The 25,573-nt window shown below is 45.7% G+C and overlaps 1 protein-coding gene and 1 long non-coding RNA gene across 4 annotated transcripts in view; one reads left to right on the top strand and one right to left on the bottom strand.

Moving 5' to 3' along the window:
- Positions 1-25,573, bottom strand: part of LOC135371298 (uncharacterized) — a 114,080-nt gene that overhangs the window by 54,933 nt on the left and 33,574 nt on the right. The window lies entirely within an intron of this gene.
- LOC135371295 (zinc finger protein basonuclin-2-like) overlaps positions 1-25,573 on the top strand; it is a 192,927-nt gene that overhangs the window by 144,512 nt on the left and 22,842 nt on the right. Inside the window, exons 1-2 of one of the 2 annotated variants that reach the window (XM_064605404.1) lie at positions 20,585-20,933; positions 23,758-24,020. In XM_064605404.1, the coding sequence (XP_064461474.1) occupies positions 20,783-20,933; positions 23,758-24,020 (414 nt within the window). In that variant the 5' untranslated portion in view covers positions 20,585-20,782. Of the gene's footprint in view, positions 1-20,584; positions 20,934-23,757; positions 24,021-25,573 lie in introns of those variants that run through there. The other variant, XM_064605403.1, reaches the window with a different exon arrangement.

Genomic DNA, 25,573 nt, shown 5'->3' with positions numbered 1-25,573 from the left:
CATCATGGGTTTTATTGGCACCGCAGCTGGAGATACACAGCGAAGTGAACGATTCAGTACAAGTTCAGGCGAAGTTGGAAACGAACACCGACGACATACTTATAAGAGGCTAGTGTTTCAGCTCACGTGCCGAAATACGAGGAGCTTTCAATGCCACTGTAAGTTTAATGACTTGTTATAATGCACTAATGCCTTTTACGTCGATGCCCATGTGGGCTTATAAACGCCTTATGGGGGCAGACGACTCGTTTAAGAAAACTGTTGACATCCATGTCATCCATTTGTGTTCGTTTGCGGAGTAGTAGTTCATGCAGACGATAAACTTGCTAAAAAAAGATATACAAAGAAGGAGCTGTACGTTGATACGTGCAACAGCAGCTGTTTTATTTCTACATTATTTCGACACAAGGAATGTAACGTCACTTACGTTGTCCCACCGTAACCGATGGAGTCCGAAGTTTTAACAGGCAATCTTTCGGGTTTTTTTTCTTTTTATCTTGGAGACAGGTAAGGCCCTTTTTAAATACTTTTGTAACAACAATAAGCTCTCCGTATGTCTTTGTAAAGTATACTAATGCAAACGTTCTGAGCAAATGCAACACCAGTGGAAAAGGTACAACGTTTTCCAAAGAAATGCGCACACTGACACCCCCTAAAGCCTCCCACACTTACAAATGAGTATCGATGCCGCATGAAGCCAGTCGCAAAAAAAGGTTTAAAAAAAGGGGTACGACTGGTATACAAGCACCCATCCTTTATAATTAGATCCCCGAGCCGGACATTTCGCTTTGAAGGCAGCATGCACGAGGAACGTTACAGCCTAGTAAGAGTTGGCTAAGAATAGCAGGGGCAGGTCAGAGCGCAAGATATTCGACTGATGAAAAGGGTCACATCGTTCGTGAACGAGGGTTGGCTGCCGCATGCAGATGCTGACAGGAAGCGACCACTTCTGTAATCTCTCTCTTTTGCTGTCTCGTATGTGTCACTTCAAAATGACTTGCAGATATACTGTGTACGAGGAAAATGACGGTCTATTACGACGTTATTCGCATAAAAAAGACACTTATCGTGCGCGGTCCATACCAAGGAGAGAGAAAAAAAAGATGCGAGTCATGCCCGAAGCGTGCGAGTTTTCTTTGGTGTTCCAGGCGTCGGGTATGGTGCTGCCCTCTTCGGGCCATTGAGCCGTCAAATTAACCTGACGTTAATTAGGAATTAAATCCTACCTCGAGGCGCCTTGCATATACGTACCAGTATCCGGCATACTTAAAAAAAAAAGAAAAGAAAAGCATACAAAATCCTCGAAGCTGGGAAACAAAACAGGTATAACACCGACGTTCCTGCAAACTGACACCATCCGATCACATATTGATGAGTCTTAAACGAAAACGCGGCAACAAAAAGTTATATTGTAGTAGAGGTCGCTGCATATTTTCGAGGCGGGTTCCCTTTGTCTTTATACAACGGCCGACATTTTTTTTTACGCGTTCCGAGAGCCAGGCTAGCACAAAAACATAAACAAACTGTATAGATATATAGAGTGTATAACGCATTCGGGGACCGCTTCTCTCTCTCTCTCTCCCCCCCTCCTTCTCCCTCGCCCTTTCCCTCCGGTTATGACAGTCGAATTTCGGGAGCTTCCTGCTGCCTTCCTTTTTTGCAATGGGGCCCCGGGGACCTCGGCCGAGCCCAGAAACAAAAGACGGCGATGCGACCTCGCCCCGATCTTTTCTTTGCCGTTTGAACGCTTTATAGCCTCTTCTGGAGTGCACGAGATACACGGAACGAGTATACCTCGAAGGCGAAGGCCTTTAAAAGGACGCACATACCGTTTCGTCGTTGTCGTAAAAGGAATATTAATAATGATAATGCCGAAACGAAGATTCTCCTCCCTGTTGGCTGTTGGTTGTGCATCATAGAGCGAGTGTATAGTATACGACCTGCGAAGGGAGCAACGTTGTTTTGTCGCACGCGTTAGAGAGTTTCGTGAAGGAGGCAAAACCTTGCCGTTTTACGCGTTCTAGGGAAGCTGTACGAGTGGGAGGGGTACGTCTGTAACGCACGGTCTGCGAGGCAATATACGGCGAACAGTTGGTGAGGGGGGCAGCAGGGAACAGTGGGAGATATAGGTATGTTAGGAGATGCGTTCGGGGCCGACTTCACAGGGACCTGTGGCAAGACCAGTACCGGAGTGTCTAGAGGAAAACCTAAGGAAGGGTCCAGACAACACATCCGGTGGAGGGATCGAGAGAGTCGATTGTTGCCGTCGCTAAGTAATAGGAGAGGAGGAAACAGAAGGAGATGTGAAAAGATACCAGGTTGATTGGTTTGGAGGCGATCCACAACGGCTCTGTTATTGCTCTTTCTTTCTTTTTACTGTGTAAGTATATTTGAAGGATGCTTAATTAATTGTCATTTTGATGAATACGCTGCTGCAAATTAGCTGTGTCCGCATGTTGAATGCTAATAACTACAAGTCGGCGTCATCAATCCTTACTTTGCCTCAGGGTTGCGGCTGCGTTAGCCAAAAATGTTGACATTTCAGTCGCGATTGCTGACCTAACCAATTTAATCAATGAAAACGCGATGAAAGACGCAGTGGAATCGACATCGTGTACAGATCTGTTTACATGTACAGCGTGTTTTCTTTCTGTCTATTTTTCTTTTTTACGCAATTGCGATTTCAGGTTTATTTTTGAAGGTAGACGTTAACCTCTGTTAAAACTGCTTTAACACCTTGCAGACAATACATGCCGTTTTCACCGCTTCCGGTTTAGGGCCAAAACGACATCCGGTTTCACAGCAAACACACTGTGCGTCAACCAATGTGCCGATAGTTATCGCTTCTTATTTGAGGAGAGAGAGGTTCGTATACGTCTTTTTGTGGCAATTCAAATTGCCACAAAAGGCGTACGCCTCCTGTTTTCAACAAATCAGAAAAGCGAAAAATATAATTCTGCATGCCGGCTGGTTCCGAGCGGCCTTAGTCGCGGAAGGGCCGGAGGTCTTCGTGGCACTTTAAGATGTGGCGGGGGCTTGTTTGTGTTTACCCGAGAAGTGTCATGTATACAGTTTGAAGATGGTATATTAAATTACAATTTCTAACAGCCCTCATATGTATACATAAACACAAAAATAGGGAAACAATGGCTGAACCTTTAATAATTATGCTAAACGCCTTTAAATATAGGGCCATTTACAGAGCGTGCGGTGTCTTCATAACTGCAGCGATCACGTGGCATTGTCACGTGGTCCTATAAAGCTACGGACGGACCTACGCAGTTGATTCTATAAAGCTACTGGCTTAAAAAAAAGACAATCTAGCTGTGTTTACTGGCAGCCATCAACAACAGAACCAGCTTTTCTCCCATTAAAGCTCCCCACGAACAAACACTAAATGCAAGTGGCTCCGCCATTTTCTTTTCTCTTTCTGAAAGAGAAAGGGCAGCGGATAAAGCACCAACAGTATAGATGCTACTCAGGCTATTTACTTGCGCGTGCAATAGATCAACGTCCTCTCTATAAGAATCCCCCGAAGTTCATTCATCACCAGCCTCGGTCCATGTCATCCTGGCGGGGGTATTACATCGCCTCGCCATGACTCTCTCCTCTGGGCGACGTTATACTCTTGACCGTATTCCACCCCCCCCCCACCTCAATATTGTATGGCTACTGGTATTAAAGTACACAGCACATAGAGCATGTACAGCTTGTAATAACGGGGAGGTTCAGGAGGGCACCTTAGCATTGTATTGCGCGATTATATGTTTGTTTGTATATGTTGTCCTGTATACGGGAGGTGGTTCACTGTTGTACATATGCCAGCTGATTTGCTGGCGAGGATCGATTTCGTGACTGGGCTGTGCTGTAATTTAATCGTTTTATCCGATCTAATCACAAAAATATCGGTACCTCCCACACTCGTCCGCAAGTGCATCGGCGCAGTGGTCAGCCTTGACGGGGGATATAACGGTTGGACGACGTGAAAACGTTCAAAACGTTGGACCACGCCATCTTGTAAAAAACGTTCTAAGGAAACATCAGCGGGAGATGATTCGAACTGAATGAATTGAATTTAATTGAACTGAATTAGAAAAAAATCGATTATTTACAAGCGCCATAAATGGGGACAGGGTTATTTGTGTTAGTCAAATAGCGAGTTTTAGTGGATTTTTATTTCAATTTTTTTTTCCTGAAACGGTTCGCGAAGTGTTTCGCGGATGTCCAATGAGGAGGGGAAGTGATTCAGAACGTAATCATCTGATTGGTTCGTGGCAAAACCGTTCGCGAACCGTTTGAGAGAATTAAAACGAGTCACTAAAACTGGCACCGTTACTTCGAACAGAGACTGTTCTCAGGTCCAAAGCGCAACGGAAACGGTTCGAAATACCGGAAACTGCATTCAACCTGCACTCGCTAGATCGCTGGATTTTCCGCGTTTCGACATTCGTTATAATAAAAAAATCTGAGATTAACACGGCACATTAATGTCAACCGGAATTCAACCCCCACTATTAAACCCAACGACAAAAATAAAAATAAGAAAAAAATAGATGATCAACAAACACTTATCCGGTGAAACCTCGCAGGGGAACTGAGAGAGTCGAAATTTCGCGATAAAATACCCGTATGTAAATCAAAAAGAAAAAAGAAAAGAAATGAAAAACGGGAGTGATACAGACGCCGATGGAAACGCTGGAAAGGCGTATGGGGTACTTATAAATGAATGGCGAAAAGTGGCCATGCAGTGAAGGTTGTTTTTGTTGGGCAAGCGGGCTTCGCGGTCCGTGATTTATGATGGAGAACCTGATTGACAACGCATTTCTTTTTACATCGAGGGGTACCCCCCACACCCCCCTCCTTTCTCTCTCTCTCTCTCTCTCTCTGCCTGTCGCCTGCTTACTTGCCGCTTCTATGCATATATTTAAAGCGAGCCTTTAAGTGGTATTTTCATTTTCTTCTCGACGCTGCCTTCTGTTGCGCTAAAGTGGCTCTGACGACTGAGGAGATTGAAGAGGTTCGCGTATAGAATAAGATGACGCACTCTCGGGGTCACTCCATGTACAGGATTTGATTTATTTGGGAAAAAAAGTGAGCGATAGAGGGAGTGGTAGTACTTCGTTGATACCCAAGACGAAACATCGTTTGGGTCTCCTCACTTGTCAAAACGTCCAAGAACTGAAAAGGGTCCAAAAAGGAATCACAATGTAAGAAAATGAAACTATAATAATAATAATAATGTATTGAATGTGGGCCCATAGAAATATGTGTAGTTGTATCCATGCGCTCTCAGAAGAAACTATGAGTTCAATTCCTCTTTTTTTTTCTTTACAAACAAACAAACAAACTATATATACAAGCGTTAGGGGACGAGCTGCGGGCTGAGATATGTTTCGCTTTCTGCTTTTCCATGCTAAACGTGTCAACGAAACAATTATGCAAACTGTATTATTGAATATGTAATTCACACATATAGACACATTTTAAGGAATATGTCATATTCTGTCAATGTAATGACCATGTTTAGGTTACATCCTATACCACTGGAGTCATTATTCAGTTCATTTAAACAGAACAACACCGCAATGTGCGGAGACATAAACGTAATTAAATTAAGTTATACAGCTATAATTGTGATATTCCAGATCGCTTGCAGCCGCAACAGTTATTACTAATGTCTGAGGTCGCGAGCTGTAGGTTCTCAGGTTGCTTGTGTGAGAAAGTGTTTTTCCATAGCAGGGTACTTAGGAACCTGCATCTGCTTTCTTTTTTAACTACCCATTTACACGAAAAATAATACTTAAAGAAACAGAAAGCTAACAAGACGAACAACCACATATTTCAGCTAGGCGTGCCAGAAGCACACTCTAAGAAGAGGAGTAAACTGCAATTACAACTTTTAGTCACTTATAGCGCAACTATACTCCCCAATTTAGTCCCCCGACACTGTAATTCGCTCCCCAGCACGGCGAAGGGAGTAATTGTTGTAATAATGCATGTATAGTCCCCAAAGTGACTAAAATTACCACTGTCCGAAATGCCGTTTTATTAACGTTTTCACCGTCTGCTTTGAGTAACGAGTTGCTAACTCTGTGGACCCTACCAGAACAACAGCGCCCTCTCGGCAGAATGACAGAACTTCCATCATCACTGCTCATTGTTTCCTTCTCACTTTTCGTGCACGTGAACACCCCTGCATCTTCTCCCGGTGTATATAAGCTATCGCATCAGCACCTCTTGATCACCCTAACTTTTCCGACACCGAGCAGTCCCGATCGGTCACCCGCAGAAACCCCAGGACCGTCTGGTCGGACACAATGGCCGGACACCGACCACGGGGGCCGCAGCAAATCGAAGCTTTGTTGTGTCGTTACCATACCGCAGCACTTCTGAAGAAAAACAGCGCCGAGGCGCCTGAACCGACAGGCAAATGAGTGGACCATAATGAGCTCCGATTCTCGTCCCGGCGAATTTTACGCAGAAAACGTCCCGCTAGGTCGCTCTGTTTCTTGCCCCCCTCCCTGACTTCGCGGTAGCCGGGCCTGAGGATGATGAACTGCGGTGAGGACCTGCAAAACACAATGACGGCAGGAGTCTTCCTGTCTGGCAACCTGCGGTGATGTCATTTGCGGTGGTTTTTCTAGCGGAGCATCAGGTGGTCCCTCTTTGGTCTGGGCCGCCGTGTCTGTGTAGCACTTGTCGACGCTGTGCTTCGTATTTGTTCAGGAGTTTGTCTGGCGTCGTCCTCTTCAGGTGTAGCTTGGCTGAGGTCGAGAACTATTTCCCCCTCTCATCGCTCCTCGTGGGAATCTGTCGATGTCGCGGTGATGTTTGGGGACGGTTTTCGAGGGCGGTCGGTGGTTCTTGCGACGACGTAAGAGGAGGAGGAGGAGGTCATGGCAGGACGTCGTCTTCCATGTGGCACCCGCGGGGTAGTTTAGTTCGGAGCGAAGATCGAGTTGGTCCGGTGTGAAAAGTGAGAATTTCCATTAAGTTAGGAAGCGGATTCTTGAGCGCTATGGTGGTGAAGACGGAATCACCTCGGAAGCCTGTCGTCTGCGTCGGTAAGCTGTCTCTTCTAAGGTAAACATTAGGCTTCAAGCTCGTATAGTGCGATAGGTCAGTAACGCCTAGAGTGATGTCACTGATCTCTTGTCACGTGTTCGCCGTGTCACTAACTGTAATTTTTTTCGAACAACTGAATGAGAGCTAATGTGACGTCAGCATGACGTGGCACAATGGACGTAAACGATGGGAAGACGCTAAAATGTGTTTACTGTTCTTTTGCTTGGGTGCGTGAGGGGTTCAAATAGATGATGGCGCTCACTAAAAAAGTTTAGGGGTTTGAATGCCCATTACCTAGTGTACTCATTAAACATCAAGTTTAAAACTGTCATTAACGATTTTTTTTTGGGGGGGGGGTAAGTAAGCTTAGTCTGAAGACAGCTAACATGATGGAGGGGGGATTATTTATTAGAACAAAGGAAAAAAAGGGAGGAAAGGTCAGCCAAACGGTATGTCGGCTTGCTATTCCGCAAAACAAAAAGAAAGACAAGAAAAAGAGAAATAAATAAAAATAACCGAAAGAAAAGAACTAGGAAATCAAGGATAAAACAACAAAAGGTGAAAGAAGGATGAGATCGATTAAAGACGAAGATGATTTAGATGATGAAAGAAGATTACGGTAATGCGTAGGAGTATGCGTATGCGTATGAACATGATGGATTACACCACGTGTGCATTGCAGATCGACCTTTTCAAGTATGAAACGATAGTGATAAATATGACAGCAGAGGACTGAGGGCTACCAATGAATAAAGCACATAGAACAAAATACACTTATGGTTAAATATTGCGGCGTAACAAGATATCTTTTTATGCCCATGATGATGCCCATGATTCGCGTTGAGGGAGCTTCGTCGACAGAAATGTTGCCACTAAGACAAAACAATGAAACAACTCGACTCAACGCACCTGTGGACAGAACGCGATTCGTAGGCGATAAACATAAAGCCTGCTCAGAACCAGCATGGCTGATAGACATCTTTACTATTGAACCCCACACTTTCGCATCTTCACCTGCTCTTCTAGTTGCGAGAGAGAAGAACTGCAACAACAACAACAACACTGACCCACACACGTGGCCAGCACAAGAGCCACGCATGTTCCTGACCTCTATGTAACACTTAGTTCGTCCACAATAGCCGACAACAGCCGTCTGGACTCTACATTCCAACCGAGTCAAGCCCCTCCGTCAAGAACAGCGGAGTCACATTTTTCCTCTGGCCACCATCCCCAGCCTCCTCGAGCAGAAACGTTTCCCAGGAATCGCCCGCTAACAGCGCCTTCTGCTGTGTTGACTTTCTACTTTGTCACAGCACAGACCATGATGTTGGCACAGCCGGCATCAACCCCCGTACACTTTCGAGTGGGTCATTTTTGTCGTGTTCAAAGAGGCTCGAGAGCGCCTTTTTGGCTGCCATTTTATTTCTTCGTGTAAATATGCCTCTAAAAGGTCCGCGATGAGAGTGTGAAGTGTGGGGGAGGAGGAGGAGGAGGAAGGACAGAAAATGCTGCCGTGTTTGCGCAGTTGAGAAGTCACGTCCGATCGCTGAAGAGTTGTCCTCTTTGCGGACACTTGGCGGCGTCGCAGTCTGTGTTGTCACGCGAGTAAACACAGGTCCTCTTCGTCGAGACGTTCTCAAGTTGACGAGCACAGATGTGACGAGACAAGACCGCCCACGGGTTCGCAGATGGCTGGAGAGGAGGACGGTGCGTGAGAGATGGACTCGCACACGTAGGTGTAAATATGAAGCGAAGTCCATGCGTCGCTTTCGATATGCATCATGCTCGACTGACGCCCGGCTTGCGATGAAAATGCCGTCCTTCCTGCGTTGCCAGTGCAAAGAAGTGGCTGCTCCTTTTTTGAATGACGGACGTACGTCCTCTCGGTAAACGCTAGCCATCGAACCGCAAAAGACGCGACTCTGAGAACTGAATCCATGCTTTCTTTAAAGGCAGACGCTCAGCGTAAGTTATTGGAACATAGCTAACAGTCGCGGATAAGTTGTCGGCTGCGATATATTAGTGTAGGTATACAGCGCGCTGGCTAAAATCGTTCAGTCTGGGTAGATTTGATATGTAGACTCTCGGTGCCTCGTTCCAGCTGTGGCAAGACAGTAGTTTCTAGTAAAAATTATGGAACATTGTGAAGCACGAGATGTATACAGAGACGTGCTGGACTGAAGGACGTCCTTTCCCTTCTGTGTGGTTGCAGGACCCCTGAGTTCTGACTCCCCCCCTTTTTTTTAGCTATAACATTCAAATGTGTCAGGTTCAATACTGCTTTTCTTTTCTCTACCCAACAACGACCATAACAACAGATAAATTAATGATGATGAATGAGGGAAATGCCCGGTAAATCAGCGTGATGTATATTCCTCATTATCTGACTTGCGTTAAAGCAGGAGCTACGATATTTTTCGCACAGTTGAAACCAGCCCAATTTGTTGGGGGTCTAACTGCACCTGTACTTGCTCAAATATTTAATATGGGCCCATCACATGCGTGCTGCCTTTGCAAGTAATACGCAAATTACAAAAAATGACTGTTCTGTTTTCGGAAGGAGAACGGGTTGAGTTTGAGTTTGAATACATATACAAAAAAGGAACATATGGAAGGGGAGGAGAACGAAATGTTACCGGCAAGCAATGCTATAACAATCAGCAGCATATCGAAGAAGATCGACAAGATTTTAGAATAAGTTAAATAATATGGTGTGTTTACAAATTTTCCAGTAACAACGTAGTCGCGGTATGGTTTCCTAAGGGTCGTCCTACAGAACTCTCATGTGTCGAGTCTTTGTTGCCAGTAGAAAGTGCTCCCATTCTGAGACGTCTTCCATTAACAGCAACGTCAGTCTCGAAACTGAACAACGGACGAGCAGTTTTCGTGTGTTCATTTTTATTTACGATTCGTTAGCAATAGAGCAGTACGTAGGGCTACCTTGTATAACACACTTTGCGCATAGACTTTTCTTCTTGGAATACTCCCAACAAACTCTCAACGACGACTTCGACAACGATGAGAAAAAACCCATGCCGTGTGTCTTGCGTGTCGCGTCAGTTCGTAAAGCCACGTCCTGTACACGCCTACAGGTAATTTCTCGTCCCAGAGATGAGCAACAAATAATTGACGTGTTAGTGTCCTTCGAATTGTTTCTCACTTTTATTGGTCTTTCTTTTATCTTTTTCTTTGGCCTGACGCGACTGTCGCTTTCGTAGACGGGGAACTTTTGGCGACAGCAAGCAGCTGCGTCATTGAATCGCCGGAGGGTAAGACAACACACCGCTCAGAGATGGAACAAAGGAGGTGCATATAATGAATGGTTGTGGATTTTGTCCAGCCGGGTGTTTAGCGTACTTATATCTCCCCTATCGCGATGTACATCGCAGGCGGGAAATAGAGAAAGGGCCCCTGCAGAGCGTCGGGTAAGTTGTCACGAAGGTTTTTTTTTCCTTTTTTTATTTAGGCTATGACTCGTGAGATCGATTTGTTATTCCCGTAGAAGGACAGTTCGTAGTGGATGTGAGGAAGATGTTTTCTTCAGTCCTATAGGATACTTTAGGCTTGCAGCCAACTATAAACAGGGATTTTTTTTCTCTCTCCTACAAATTATATACGGTATGCATAATTTCCTGAAAATTTTAACTGTTAAAAATGGTTCTTTCATTTTTTTCGAAAAATTGAAAAATGAAGAAAGAAAATTCTCACTAGCGAACTTTAGAGGTGTGCGAATTTTGGGCAATATTTCCCGAAAATTTTAACTGCTAAAAACGGTTCTTTCATTTTTTTTGAAAATTTTAAAAATTAAGAAAGAAAAGTCTCAGGAGCGAACTTTAGAGGTGTGCGAATTTTTGGGCAATTTTTTCCGACGCTAAGAAGAAAAAGAAGAAGAAGAAAAAAGGGTTCTCCCCAATTTTCCCGTTATGTTCTTTGACGAAGCTTCGCGTGTTTATTCATCACACTGAAGCCAAAGTCTATCTCAGTACACCAGCTATCCTATATAAGAACTATACCAACTATAACAACACAATAACAACAACACCAACTATAAGAACACGGTCAACCGGATAGTTTGGCACCCAACGTCAAATGACCTCCAAAAAGACGCGCCAGCAAATACCGTTATAAACACAACACACCAATCTAAACGCGACGAGGCTACGAATCCCTCTCCCCTTCTTTTTTTCTCATTCTCCCCACCCAGCACTGTTGCGGCAGCTGCCCATCTTCTTCCGCCTTGGGGCTAAAGCCATATTCTCTCTTCCTTCCAAGTCCCCCGGCGTAAGGCACGCGCGGGAACTATCGGAACACAATTATAGAAGCGGACATCGGGAAAAACAAAAGATTATTAGAGCGTCAACGTACCGAGCCAATGGGATTCTCACAAAGCGCGTCCTTGGAAGGAAGAAAGTGACTAATTACGAGGCTTCCGGGCCAGAAAATTCCTGCACAGGCAATTGTCGTCGTGACTCGAGAAGATTGGACTTTTCTCTCGGAATTTTTCTGGCGTCGGCAACCTCGCCGGACGGAGGAAGCCTCCCCGCCCCAGAGAAAACGTGCAAATGAAAGAGTTGTGCGAACGCGCGCGGCGATCTGGACCAGTTGGCGAAACTGCTATTAATTAATTGAGTGCTTTCGAACAGAGCGGCGTGATGACGCCCGGAGAAAGGTCGACCAGATAGATAGCAGTGTCAGTGTTTCGGGCTGCTGCTTTAACGAGGGCGCTTTATAATCTAATCTCCGCTTCGTACGACTGCCACAATAATGGTCGCCTTTCTCTTTGATGCCGCGGCGCCCCGGCTGCGCGCTTTAATCGTTGTCGTGGATCTCCTGCGCTCACCGTGCTTGTGTGGGGTTTAGTTCTGCGCGCCGGGAGTGGGGAAAGGTCATCAGGGTTCGGAACCCGGCACAGGCCGAGGTCCCTGATATGTAGCTGTTAAGGTGCTCTGATAGGATATAGTGATGGCACGTTTGTGGACTTACAAAGAACATAGTATACAGTGAACCGTCGTTAATATGACCCCCCGATAATCTGACATACGCGCTTTGCGACCATACTCTTGGGGAACAATGCTGTGAAGCCTCTACAAATCCCCCCGTTAATATGACAATTCCGCATTATGACCAAAATTTTCAGGAACGACCATGGTCATAATGACGTGGTTTCACTGTAACAAACATTGGGGGAATACCGCTGCTACATTCTGAGCGGGAAGCCCTGTACGCTGGTTGGTTGGTTGGTTTTCAGAACAAATAAAATTGACATTTTGGCTCCACTAGTGCGAGGCCCGCAACTCCACATCACTTGTACCAGTTACTTTGGTGGGAAACTTCTGTAATGATGATGCCAATGAAGAGGAGGAGGACGATGGTGATGATGATGGTGATTAGTGGTTGTGCCCAGTGCGCTCTTTAGCAGAACTGGACCCATATTGTGATTTACATGCTTTCGTGCGCTGACATTGTCTGGCCATGAGGGCTTCAAGTCTCAAGGGCCGAGGACCTGGGCGCAGTACCGTTACTCACTCATCACCTCATTATTTCATAACTCATATTCACACCAGTGTGCCAAAAGTAAAATTTGTGCCCTACAGTCTTTAAAATGAACCTCACCACATAGCACACTCCTAGCCACCCATCAATTCAAGCGACATCGTTCGTTCCTCCGATTTGCCAAAAATTAGGGGCGTACGCCATTTTTGTGGCAGTATGCAGTTCCTAATTGCCACAAAAGTGGCGTACGCCTCCCGTTTTCATCAAATCGAGGGAGAGAACGTTGCCATTCGGGATTGTGGTTGGCTAGGAGAGTGGTACGCGGTGAAGCTTTGCTTTTATAGTGTAGGGTAGTGAGCCTCAAACGAAATGGTATATTTCCTCACTTGTCGTCACTACATGCATTCGTTGTTGTTGTAGAGTATATTGACAACAGAAAAGGAATCTGAGTATTGTTGTACCACATAAGGAACAAGAACACAGCAGAATGTAGCATCTCAACATTGCACAATAAAAATGAGTACTTAGTTAAATCTACCTGCGATCCATCATACTATTCGATACGATGACTTTTATACTGTACTACACTTGAATATCGTAACTCGGTTCTCCTATATATTAGGCGTTTGCTCCATAACAACTTGCGACGAACAATTAACTTTGGGCATATACTCCGGAATGAAGTCTGTGTTGCCACAGTAAAAGACATCAATGCAGTGCTTCACACCTCGTTGCTGGAACAACTCAAGTAACGCATGCTATGAAACGCCTTGAGAACGACAACCGAGTGGAAAACCCTTTCTCCGCAGTTCATTTTCGCAACCGTGACCTGACGTTATACGAGGAACTCCCACTTCATATCGGATTAGGGTGATACAAATCGGCACTCACTTCACACGAAATGCGGGCAAGTGTCCAGAAAACGGAATGAGCAGAAAGAAGTGGTCGGCAGCAGAAAAAAAAAAAAAAAAAAAAGGAGGGATGGAGCGACGCCGTGATTTGTGAGATCGTGTCTCCCTGCAGTCACCTTGGCCCAAGTTCAGGCTCGTTTTCTCTTTTATTTTCATCTGTCTCGTCGCTTGCGTCCACGCTGCAGCGTTTACCCCGAGGCCAGAACGTGACAAAGCAGAATGGCCAGGCCTGCTGGCATCACTCGTTGTATGTGAGTGTGTGAACAAGGTTCTCGGGAGGGGGGGGGGGGGGAAGAAATAATAAGAAACATCAATCTCTGACCCAAGTGTGTCGGTGCGTCCACAAAAGAAGCGAGAAACAAGACGATTTTTTTCTTTTCTTTTTTTTAGATCGAGCTGAGAACAGCCAGCAACAATCTCCGTGTATACGGATGGTTATTATAAGCATGCGTCATTTTTGTGTGTCAGGTACACACTTGAGGCTGTCTATATAATGTGTCAGTGCCAAGGTAACACACGGATATTAGCTTTTTCTTGACTTCCATATTTTTTGTTCTTCTTTTAAATGATGAAAGAAGGAAGTCACTGCAAAGGTTAGTCAGCTGTACGACTCGAACCCACATCTTCTGGATTACCGGACCAGGGCTCTTACCAATTGAGCTAAGCTAACACTATTTTTTTTTTTATATAGCTAAGCTAACACACCTTCTCAGCGACTTCCAAGGGTGCGTCATCTGAAGGGGCAAACGCAGATGACGCACCTTTGGAAGTCGCTGAGGAGGAAAAAAAAGGTGTTAGCTTAGCTCAATTGGTAAGAGTCCTGGACCGGTAATCCAGAAAATGTGGGTTCGAGTCCTACAGCCGGATAACCTTTTCAGTGACTCCCGTCTTTCATCATTAATTTCTTAGGAACTTGAGGCGTGCGTGTATTTGTCCTATCTATGTGATCCACTCTCAGAACATCAATGGCCATCGTTTTTTTTTTAAACGTTGTCTTGCGTGAAGCAAGAAAAATAAAAAAAGGTAAAGATCAAGATATAGTGTAGAAAGTTGGTCTAGTTGGTCTCCTGGAATAGCGGGTACACAATCCGACAGGGACACGCTCCAACTAGGTAATAACACCGCTAGTTCCAGACAGTCTGGGACAAGGCACACAGTAGTGTACAGTCATGTTCTATAAAGCGATGTAATATTTTGCTCGCGAAATAGGTCGTCTGTGAAAAAAATAAAAAGTAAAAATAAAGAAAATATGCCTGTTGTGATCCGTACAGTGCGTAAAACTATATAGAACGTACGTTCGCAACATTATCTGCAACCTGAGACCTGGTTGCAACCTTAACCTGTAACCATTGTCTTACAAAGGTCGTTTTTTGATGGCTCGAATGCAAGGAATCCAGTGGCGCCACCTGTTCGTATCCGCTCTCGTATTATTTTGTGATGTCCAACTTCCATCCTTTATGTGGGGCTCGTCGGCGAGTAAAATAGCTGCGCTTCACCGCGCGCGAAATTTCTGTGCTGCCTCTATACATTTCTTGCTTTCCTCCTGTGTTTCAAATCTGAGGTCTATTAAACAGGTGATGCTGATGTGATAAAGAAAAAAGATGGGGATGTAAGTTTCGAAGAAGTCGAACTGGCTACCCCAGTACGCTTACACTCACAGAAAGTACAAACAGGATGATGCGAAACCAAAGAGATGATGAACAGAGATGATGATCGGCTTCAACATGTAGTTCAAAAGTTTCGACCAAGTGAGTGTAAAATGTCGGAATTAAACAGACTACACTCTTAAAAATGAGTTTCATCGCATAGCATGCTCCTAGCCAATCATAATCTCGAATGATATCGTTATCTGCACGGATTTGTTGAAAACCGGAGGCGTACGCCTTTTTTGTGACACTTATGCTGTTCATAATTGTCACAAAAAAGGCGTACGCCCCTCGTTTTCAGCGAATCAGGTCAGATAACGATATCATTCGAGATAATGGTTGGCTAGGAGCGTGCTGTGCGGCGAAGTTCATTTTTAATAGTGTACGTGTCATTAGGGCTCAATCTTTGTTATAGTCTTCCAATCCAAAGTGCATACGACTGAGAGGGAACGAGGAATTCTCAGACCAATCGAGACGAGTGATCTACGCTCTCAGGCAAGAGCGTCTAGTCCCACAGATTGCAATACTCACCATTTTAGTCATTTGACCCTGAAATTTACTCCCCAGCACTGCAAGTACACTCTAAAAACAGAACTTCACCGCATAGCACACTGTACACCAACCGTTTCCACGAATGATAAGGTTATCACGTCTGATTCGAAGAGAGAGGCGGGCGTACGCCCTTTTGTGGCAATTTGGATACATGAAAATTGCCACAAAAAGGCGTACGCCTCCCTGTGTCTTCCAATCACAGGCGATAACCCTATCATTCGCGGCAATGGTTGGCGCTCAGCGTGCTATGCGGTGAAGTTCTGTTTTGAGAGTGTACATCCTAAAAGCAGAACAAGCAGAAGAAGGCCCAACCACTGCACAGAATGATACCTTCATCACTCCCGATTTGTGAAAAGCGCGTTTTTTTTTTTTTTTTGTTTGTTTGTTTGTTTTTGAGCTGCAAAAGTGTTCCACTGTTTTCAACAAATCAGGTGAGACAACGCTGTTAACCGAGACGACGATTGGCTAGGAGCGTGTTACGCGGTGAAGATCATTTTTAAGAGTGCGTCTCTAAACTTTGCACAAAACTTCCACGCGTGATTTCCCAAAAGGGAGTGACGGTTGTGCTAATGTAGGTCCTATAAAGGACTAAAATATCATTCCTTCTTTTTTAGAGTGCAAAAATTTGCGTTCGCTTTCCATTTTTCTTGAAATTTACCGCTGTTTCCGCTACCCAAACGGGATAAGCAATCGTACAAGCATTCAACAACCTTTCTTTCACCTTCTGTTATCGCTCTCGAGCACACTCTTAGAGTAAGTGACAATAGATGTTAAAAGCTCGAGTCACACGGGTTGAGGTCATTAACTAACCCACCGCAACACAGGTTCGCTCTGGCGCGCTCCCATATACAACGACACTCGAAACATGCGACAGCCCCGCAGATGCCGAAGCAACCATCGCCCAGCAGAAGCACGTCGACGCCACCATGTCGAAAACGCTCCACAAGGCGCGAACCACAAAACAAAGCGAGGCACTCAACAAAATAAAAGCCACAAAAGGGCAACGGGCAGAAAGAAAGAGCCTGGTGGACATGTTGAAGTGGTGAGCATGCATCAATGTCAAATGTCCCACCTGGTCGGTTGGCGGGACCAAATTACAGGGTTCCTTGCAGTCGATTAACTCTCTCTCCCCTTCTCCACTCGAAAAGGTACCTCTCTCTCTCTCTCCCTCTTTCTGTATCAGCGTGACTTCAGAAGAGAGCTCGGAGAAAAGACCGCGTGTGTGTGTACTGTGTACAGAACCGTTTCGGGTTTCCTTTTTTTGCATTTGACGGGCTCTGTTAGCCTTTATTTCGTATAGCGGTCGCTCTCATCCTTGACGCGGGTGTCTCGCCTCTTCTGGTGAAGACTCTACCTCCTTTCTCTCTCTCTTTTTCTTGTTTCCTTTTCTCTGTACCTCTCTGATGAGTATACACGTTTTGTTTCATCTCTCGGGTTTGAGGGAGGGGGAGGAGAGAGGCGTTTTCGCAGTGTTTACTTTCAACTCGGATATCCTCTCCTCGTCTGTGTTTCCTTCTTGTGATGTTGGGACGGCTGTCGAAGTCAGTCTTTAACGGAACAGTTTTTTTTTCTCTTCTTTTTTTCTTTTTCCCCTATCAGTCGGAGGTTGTTAGTCGCAGCTTTTCTTCCGAGAAAAACGATATAGGCCGCGAAAATTGCTTTCCGTGTGCATTCACCGGTTTCTATATACTCGAGTTCCGGACTCCTTCGGAAGGGGGTCAGGGGTTAAGGACGGGAAAGTCGGAGAGGAAACAGTTGCCGAAAGGGAAGGACGAAAGAAGTGATGTGTAGCAGGTCACCTCGGAAAGGTAGTAATTAGAGTGGTTATAGACACAGGTCCTCGGGGGGTCCGGCGGAGAAAACGCATGTTTTTCGACCGTTTGTACATCCGGTTCGTTATACTACATACGTCCTGACACTTTGTTCCGAAAAAAAAAAAAAAAAAAAAGAAACGTATGGCTTCGTTGTTGTCAGGAGAAGTTGTGTTAGTAATTACTTAGCGATGCACTTGGAAAGAGAACCAGCATGGTTGACATCCCCCTTGCTGCAGCTTCCAAGAACAAGTAATTTAAACAAAAAATATAAAGGGTCAGCACGGATCTCGGTATGTGTTGCCAGGGTTAATAAACTCTTCGACCTGTATACTTCGTGGAGTGCATGAGGTCAATGCTGACTGCCAAATGTATCAGTAAGCCGAACGAGATTTCTGCACTTTGAGAAAAATAAATAAATAACTAATTAAATAAAAGAGAAGAGCAATTTTTGGCCATTTTGGGGACTATGATGCATTGCCACAAAAATTAGACTATTCCGGCACAAAATGCACTGTACTTTCTGCGAAGTTTCGGAGCTATTTGCAGTACTGATGCTCAGGTTCAGGTGACTAAAACAGGGGACTAACTGCAATCTACACTCTACGCAAAAATGCAAGAGAGACAGAGAGAGAGAGAGAAACTTTAGTTGATTTAGACGCTAGATGCACTGTCACAAACAGTACATAGTCCCTTTCAGGACTAAATGCATGGAAGTTTAGGGACTATCTGCAGCGCTAGGGAGTAAATTTCAGGGTCAGGGAACAATTAACGGGGCAGTAATTGCAATCTAGGGGACTAAAAGCTGTGGTTGATCCTCAATGTACTCCCTTTTTTTTTTCGTTAGAGTGGTAACAATTGTAATTTTTGTAATTTTTTGTTATCCTGAAAGGGAAACCGCATATTAGTCCATCCAACACAATTACTGTAGCCACTATACTGCCAGCAATGGGATAGAGCATCGCCCCCTCGCGACGAAACTCCGCAATTATCATCATCATTAAAATATAATCGTTGTTGTCTGGCTGCTATTCGAGCGGCGCGATAAATCTAGATGATGTATATATCGCGAATGCACTGTTAATGAATAGCTCGCTATATAGCGAAGGAACGGAATAAGGCAAGGAAGGTCTTCGAGACAACACTCCTCCCCCGCGTACATTTTACCTGCGGCGTAAGGATAATGAACTCGCATATAAACACAGACTTTCCTTGTGCCAAACTCCATCGAGATATATAGGTGAAAGAAAAACTGAGAGAAACCGGTTAGGCACGCATACTGCACCCATAATCTGGCTGGACGTATACACAGCTTCTCAATGAATGCCTCGTGTATGTATATGCAGAGACAAGCTGGCGAAGGTTAACTGATGGGTGTCGCCTGGGATTCTGAGCCAAATCATTAGTCTGGGTGGACAACTGGCAAGGGCGCCACCGAGCGACAGATCTTGCATGCTAACGTGCTGCAAAAGCCGTTGCGTAGCGCGTCCTACTGTGTGTTACTGGAATACGTGATTTTAGTATTCACCACCAGGGTGGCGCGGTTAGGATCTTTCAGTTATGCGTGCTGCATTTGTGATTATTTTCTTCGCACAGACTGCGTTTGTTTTCGAAATTAACACGCAATTAAGAAATAGGGCGCGTATAGCTGGTGGATACGAGGGGGGGGGGCTGTTGGGCGATCACGCACCCCCACACATTAGTTCAGGCGCAGTTCCCCTGAAGTCGGCCCGGGACGCATACTAACCTCCCCTGTCCCCCCACTCCTTCCTGCTGTCCTCTTTCCAACTGTTCACGTCTGTATACACCGTTCATAGCCAGGATTGCTTCGCGGCGCTAGCAACACATTAAAAAAAAACACATTAGTTCTCTCCTTTCCCCTCCTCACAGTCTAAAAACAGAGCTTCACCGCATAGCACGCTCCCACAGCCAACCATCATCCCGAATGACAACGTTCTCTCCGTTACTCTGATGAAAACGGAGGGGCGTACGCCACATTCATGTGACGATTATGACCTGCATAATACCACAAAAATGGCGTACGCCCCCAGTTTTCAGCAAATCGGGGGAAATAACCGTGTCACTCGGGATGATGGTTGGCTATAGGAGAGTATGCTATGTGGTGAAGTTCATTTTTAAGAGTGCAGTTACGAGCTTCCACAACGAAACCGTCCCCCCCCCCCCCCCAAGTGTTTATTTCATTTATCTTCATCTCGAATAAATACAGACATATTTATAGACAGACAGACGTAAGTGAGACATAAGTGACATATTAGACATAAGTGAGGGTTTGGATTCGCCCCTGGCCAAGAACTGTTATTTTGTTGGAGGACTCTGAGCTGTTGACGCTCTCTTTAAATGACGAGGTTATTAAGTGCAAGGTAGAATAAGTACTCCAGTGATTCCGGGACGTTGAACACTTCAGGTCTCTTGTTGCATAGGCGCTGTTGGATACAGCTACTCCTCACGTTCTGCCACCTGTTGTGAGTTCTTTGCCCATGACAAGGTTGCGAACGTAACATCGCTTCTTTGTTGAAACTTTTTCCGTTACTGCTTGCACTTACACAGTGCTTCCGAGCTCGAAAGTCACGTTGGCTTGTGCGAGTCCGTATCTTACGGAACCTATACTATAGTTTTCCATTTTGCGAGGGGAGTCACGCTCCTCAACACGGATGAACGCTCTTCCAAACCCGCAGTGTCGGAGGGACACACTCAATGCGCCGACACCTCTGCAGCTGTAACGAAAGACAGAGTACAACAAACGGAGAGGGCGACAGTGTACGTGTAATCGAATTCACGATTCCCCCTCCACGAAATTGCTCAATCACTTTTGCTGCAGAGAAATGAATAGAACAAAAAGCGAACGAGGTAGGAGAGACAAAAGAGCGAGCAGTTAAAGGGACCGCACCGGAGCGGGGGCAACACCGCGACAGAGAAAGAGAGAGGGCAAAAAAAATAGTAGAAAAAGGTGAGACACCACCGACTCCCCTCTGTTGGGCGAGAGGAAAACGTGAGGAGAGAGACAGAACAGGGGTGAGAGTATCGCGTCCGCCAATCCCGGATACGAAGGTTCGTCGTCGAGGGAGAAGACAGCAGGGATGACGTTAGAGACAGTTCCAGAGAAGGTGTGTGTGTGCGACACAGAGGAGGAGAAAGCGAGCAGACGACGATAGCGCACGTGCTGTCGTGGATTACGACCGCGCAGATCTTGTGGTGGTGGCGGTGGCCGTGCTGCGGCGGTCCACCTGATGGAAGAAAGGTTGTGTCGGTGACTTGGCCGTGAACGGTGGTGTCGTTGGGTGCGATGCGGTCCCTAGGATCACCCGGTGGTGTGATAGGCACTTCGCCTCGGAGACCCGAAGACGGGTTCAGTGAGCCTTCGACTCTGACAGGGCGTGATGAAAGAGGTCTAGAAGCGATGATGGTATCGGACACTGGCCGTGATGATGAGCAAGGTAAAGGTCAACGTTATATTATGGAGCGGATTGTTTTGTTGATGTCTAAGGGCTGCTTTCGTTCGCGGGCTCGTGGAAAAGCGGTGATGGTGGTTAGCACATGGATCGTGCACGTCAGGTACCACGAGCAATGCTCCAATAATGTATTATGAACCACTTTCGTCAATGACTGCGTGTAGTTAGCAGGCGGGCAGCGGTACTTGACATTGTTGGCAAGGATGACATGCAAGGCAATTATGCCTAAGCATGGACTGGCAGATCAGTCACTATACTTTTTGTCTATACAAATTCTTCATTTTGCTGTCACAAACTTCATCATGTATCGGTGCTTGTTGTCAGGATTACCAGCCCATATATGTATTTGTCACGAAACAAAATATGTGGATTCGACATTGTTTGTTTTTGTGATTCATCGAATAACGAACAATTCATTTACGAAGCTACACATACAAAACATAAGCTCATGGTTGTCAGATTTGTCAGATAGAAAAAATATGAGAGGCAAACAATGAATATCCGTGTCCTTCACCGCAAGCGCAACTTCCATAACAGAAGTTCCTTGGCGTTATTTGGCTTCGCGCATCACCTATACACCGCGTCAACCATGACCCCTTCACACAATACAGGTGGCATTCTCCAGGCATTCACACTCGCTTTGTTTTGTGAACAAGGTGGACAGTTACGTGACAAGCCTATAGCGTTAAGTTCAATTTAGTTCTGCTCTGTCTTCCTCTCTTCCGTATAGATTAGTTGTGGCAAGGAGGCGGATAATTGTTCGATTCGTATCGAGAAAGTTTCATATCGAATTGACCTGCACCCGAAAGAAAAAAAAAAAAAAAAAAAACAAGAAAGAGGTTGGTTCCGCGAATTACAGGTTTTTCAGTGGAACCGAGGTTCTTGGAATCCCGTACTTGGGATTCTTTTTTGCCTGTTCAGTTCTCAGAACCAAGTAGATTGTGTAACTGGTTTCCACGAATATTGCGTAGATGATTCCATCATCAACTCTCATGTCTCACCTCGACAATGGCAATAAGCTGTTGACAGGACGAACAGATGTGTCCAAGAGATGACTGATAATGACGCGTGACTTTCTATGTGTCTCGAAATGTTATGCACACGTGTACCATAGCGTTGCATGCAGGCAAAAGACAATCGCACCTGGTGGGAGAATGACGTCCCTCAGGCTGTGTGTTCTTTGTCGTCTTCTTGGAAAATGTTATGACTCGATGAGACACGACTGACCGCGAGACACGTTTTGCTCGACAAATTAGTTATATAGAAATCTCGTCGGTTAGAATACATATAACTTTTGCTGAACCATCTGATCTATGCTATTGTCGTATTGTGGCGACGGGGTCTGTTCGTTGCGGGATATGTCCAGTATACCTTAAGCACTGTCAACATGACAAGTGCTGTGTCGCCATGTCTGTCATCCGCGAACCGTTTCATAACAATCAATTTCGAGGTGAGCGCAGATCCGCACGTTATACCGCGCATGTAACATTGGCGATCGCATCCGCGCTGGTTGAAACAGCTGTGTTCTTATCTGCATGGATACTGAGTATATCAGCACATCCGTAGTGGTCGCATTTGTGGGACAAAATCCACGCGGCTAAAATGTAGTGGCAAACCAGGACGCCGCGCGGATATATAGTCGGACCCGACCCGCGCACACCTCTAATCGAGCATCCGTCCGGTTTTTCATATCCGCCACGAGGTGGCGGCACTGTATGGCTCTCAGCGGTATGGGAGATTGACTGACGTTCACCCCACAGTTTGGGGCTTCCTCTTACTGAAGTGACAGCCGGGACACAAACCGAAACTGAGACAACGCTGTCGCATGTTTTCTTATTACGCTCAGGGGCACTTTGCAATAATAATAACTTTTAAAAATCCGCTGAATTCGCACCCAATTATGTATAATTGGGCTTTATAGACAGTGCTTTCGCTGCAGTGACGTCACTGGCTAGCTTCGTTCGGGTTTCGGTTCTGCCAAGTAATACAGCCACTGATTCCAGACAAAACTTCTTGATTACATCCCGAAACAGACTTTAATCGTCGCTATCTCGATCGCACACCTCGGTGACGTCAAAGCATGATTGCTCAAACGGCATGACGTAACAATTAAGTGTAAGGCAATCACGACTGCGTTTCAGCAGCCGCAGCTACATGGAAAAGAGCCACCATGAGCCGCGTGGCAAGCCGTTGCTGGCCACAGAAAGCCTGTTTTTCAAAATCGTCTTCTGCGATTAGCTGACATCTTGGCTGGCTGCGGCGATTGGCTTACTTTGTATGTCCACTTGCGAAAGTGTGAGTGGAGGCATTAAGCAGGCCTTCTGTTCTTTTTGCAAATTTTGCATGCAGCATGTACACTCTTAGAAATGAACTTCACCGCATCGTACGCTCCTAGCCAACCATAATCTCGAATGATATCGTTATCTGCCCGGATTTGTTGAAAAGAGGAGGCGTACGCCTTTTTTGTGACAATTATGAACAGCATAAGTGTCACAAAAAAGGCGTACGCCCCCTGTTTTCAACAAATCAGGGCAGATAACGATATCGTTCGAGATTATGGTTGGCTAGGAGCGCGCTATGCGGTGAAGTTCATTTTTAAGAGTGTACACGTAACTTACGTTCAAATCCAACTTTAACACGATACCACAGCTGACTTGGCGCGAGACGCATGTGACGGGCACTTCGGGCTGTCGATAAACAAACACAGTGGACAGCTTCAGATTTTCCCTCTATAAATTCAGTTATCACGTCACGTGATTACATATGTGACCTATAATAATTACATGACGTGTTTTTCTTCTGTTTGCAGCGTTAGAGAAACTGGGCCAGCAACAGCAGTCTCGTCGCCATGGCCTGGGTGCCGGTGGTGGTGCTGCCCCCGTGGAGTTGGTGCAAGCCAGTTCAGCCTTCGACCTGGCATCCCTGGTGCTGTACGGGGCCCAGGCCATTCCAGTGCGGCTCAAAATCCTTCTGGACCGACTGCTCAGCGTTCTGCCTCACGACGACGTACTGCACGTCCTCCATGGCTTTGGATGGACGTACGAAGACTACGTGCGGGGGTACATCTTACAGGTGAGCTTTGGCAGCCTGCCGCATGTATCTATTTCAGGGGTAACTGTAAACCTGCTGAATTTGTGAAGGGGGCGCAAAATTCCCATGGTGGTGAGGCGCCAAAGCGTTATCTTAGGCCTAGTGCCATAAACGCTTTTCCTGAATCGATCAAACTGCCAGCATAGTCATGGCTTTGTCGACTGATGCAGTAGAACTCACGATCACATGACCTGAAAGTATTCACGGGTTCCGGGATGTCTTACACAACTCTCAATCTCACGTGTACCATAAGCTGTAGTTGCCGCTCTCTCTCTCTCTCTCTCTTTTTTTTTTTTTTTTTTTGTCATTCAGGCTGCCCCGAATTTTTGGGACCCGGGCGTGATTTGGTGGTGGCGGTGGGGGATGTAAGGGGGCGCAGGTTGGGGTCTGGGGTCCCCCTGAATTCAGGATGTTTGTACCGTCCCTGATGTCTTTGGTTGTTCAAAACCATGGGCGTGAAAAATGTCAGTAGTCATAAATGGTACAGAAACAGGATGAACGTGGAATATGTCCACAACTAGGGAGTAGACATACATATTTGGGGGGGGGGGGGCACACGGGAGAAGAATAACTACACGGTCAGCACTCGTGGAATATGTGTGGAATACAGTTTGGAATATGTCATGTCCGGTATATTTTAACCCGCCGAGTCTCTCCAAGTCATTATGAAGACGGCGGAACACACCTTTAGCAAACAACACAACAGTGAGACAGTTCTTTTATGTGATGTGTCCTAGTAAAAGGGTTGAAAGTTGCGGCTGTCTTTCATAATGACCAACCTGCCCAACTAATCTTGAGTCTCGCTAATTTTGATACTTTTGCTACAGGATACGACGCTGTGCTTTCAAATGCGTTAGCTATAGTATTTGCAGACTCGTAATACATTTGGTATCTGACTTTAGTTAGTTGACCTGATTTGTATTAGGTACCTTACAGAACGAATATCGCTTGTTCCTTGGAGAAATGGTACAAACGCTACAGCGACGATATCCTTGCAGTAGGTATCTATAGAAAAGCAACACGGGAAGTAAAATCGTCGCCTAATTTCTTTTCGTGACACCAGCTCGTATATGAGAGGTGGTTCGTGTTTTCCTCGTAATTTTTATTCATTACCTTTAGACGTTTTGCAATTTGCAATTGAGAGCGTTGCCGTCAGAGCGAGTGGCCGCTTGAGCGGTGTCAGCCTTGCACGGTCACCGCTTCAGGAAGCCCCGCACTCTTAGAAAAGAACTTCACCGCATAGCACGCTCCTAGCCAACCATAATCTCGAATGATATCGGTATCTGCCCTGATTTATTGAAAACGGGAGGCGTACGCCCTTTTGTGACAATTATGAACAGCCTAAGTGTCATACAAAAAAGGCATACGCTTCCCGTTTTCAACAAATCAGGGCATGATAACGATATCATTCGAGATGATGGTTGGCTAGGAGCGTGCTACGCGGTGAAGTTCATTTTTAAGCGTGTGCTATGTAACCTTTTGAAGGCAGGTTCCTTGTACACTCTGAAAGCAGAACTTCACCACATACACTCTTA

This window comes from Ornithodoros turicata, chromosome 10 (genome assembly GCF_037126465.1).
Source record: "Ornithodoros turicata isolate Travis chromosome 10, ASM3712646v1, whole genome shotgun sequence".
In the NCBI taxonomy this organism is placed as follows: domain Eukaryota; kingdom Metazoa; phylum Arthropoda; class Arachnida; order Ixodida; family Argasidae; genus Ornithodoros; species Ornithodoros turicata.
This window is presented reverse-complemented; position numbering and strand designations above follow the sequence as displayed.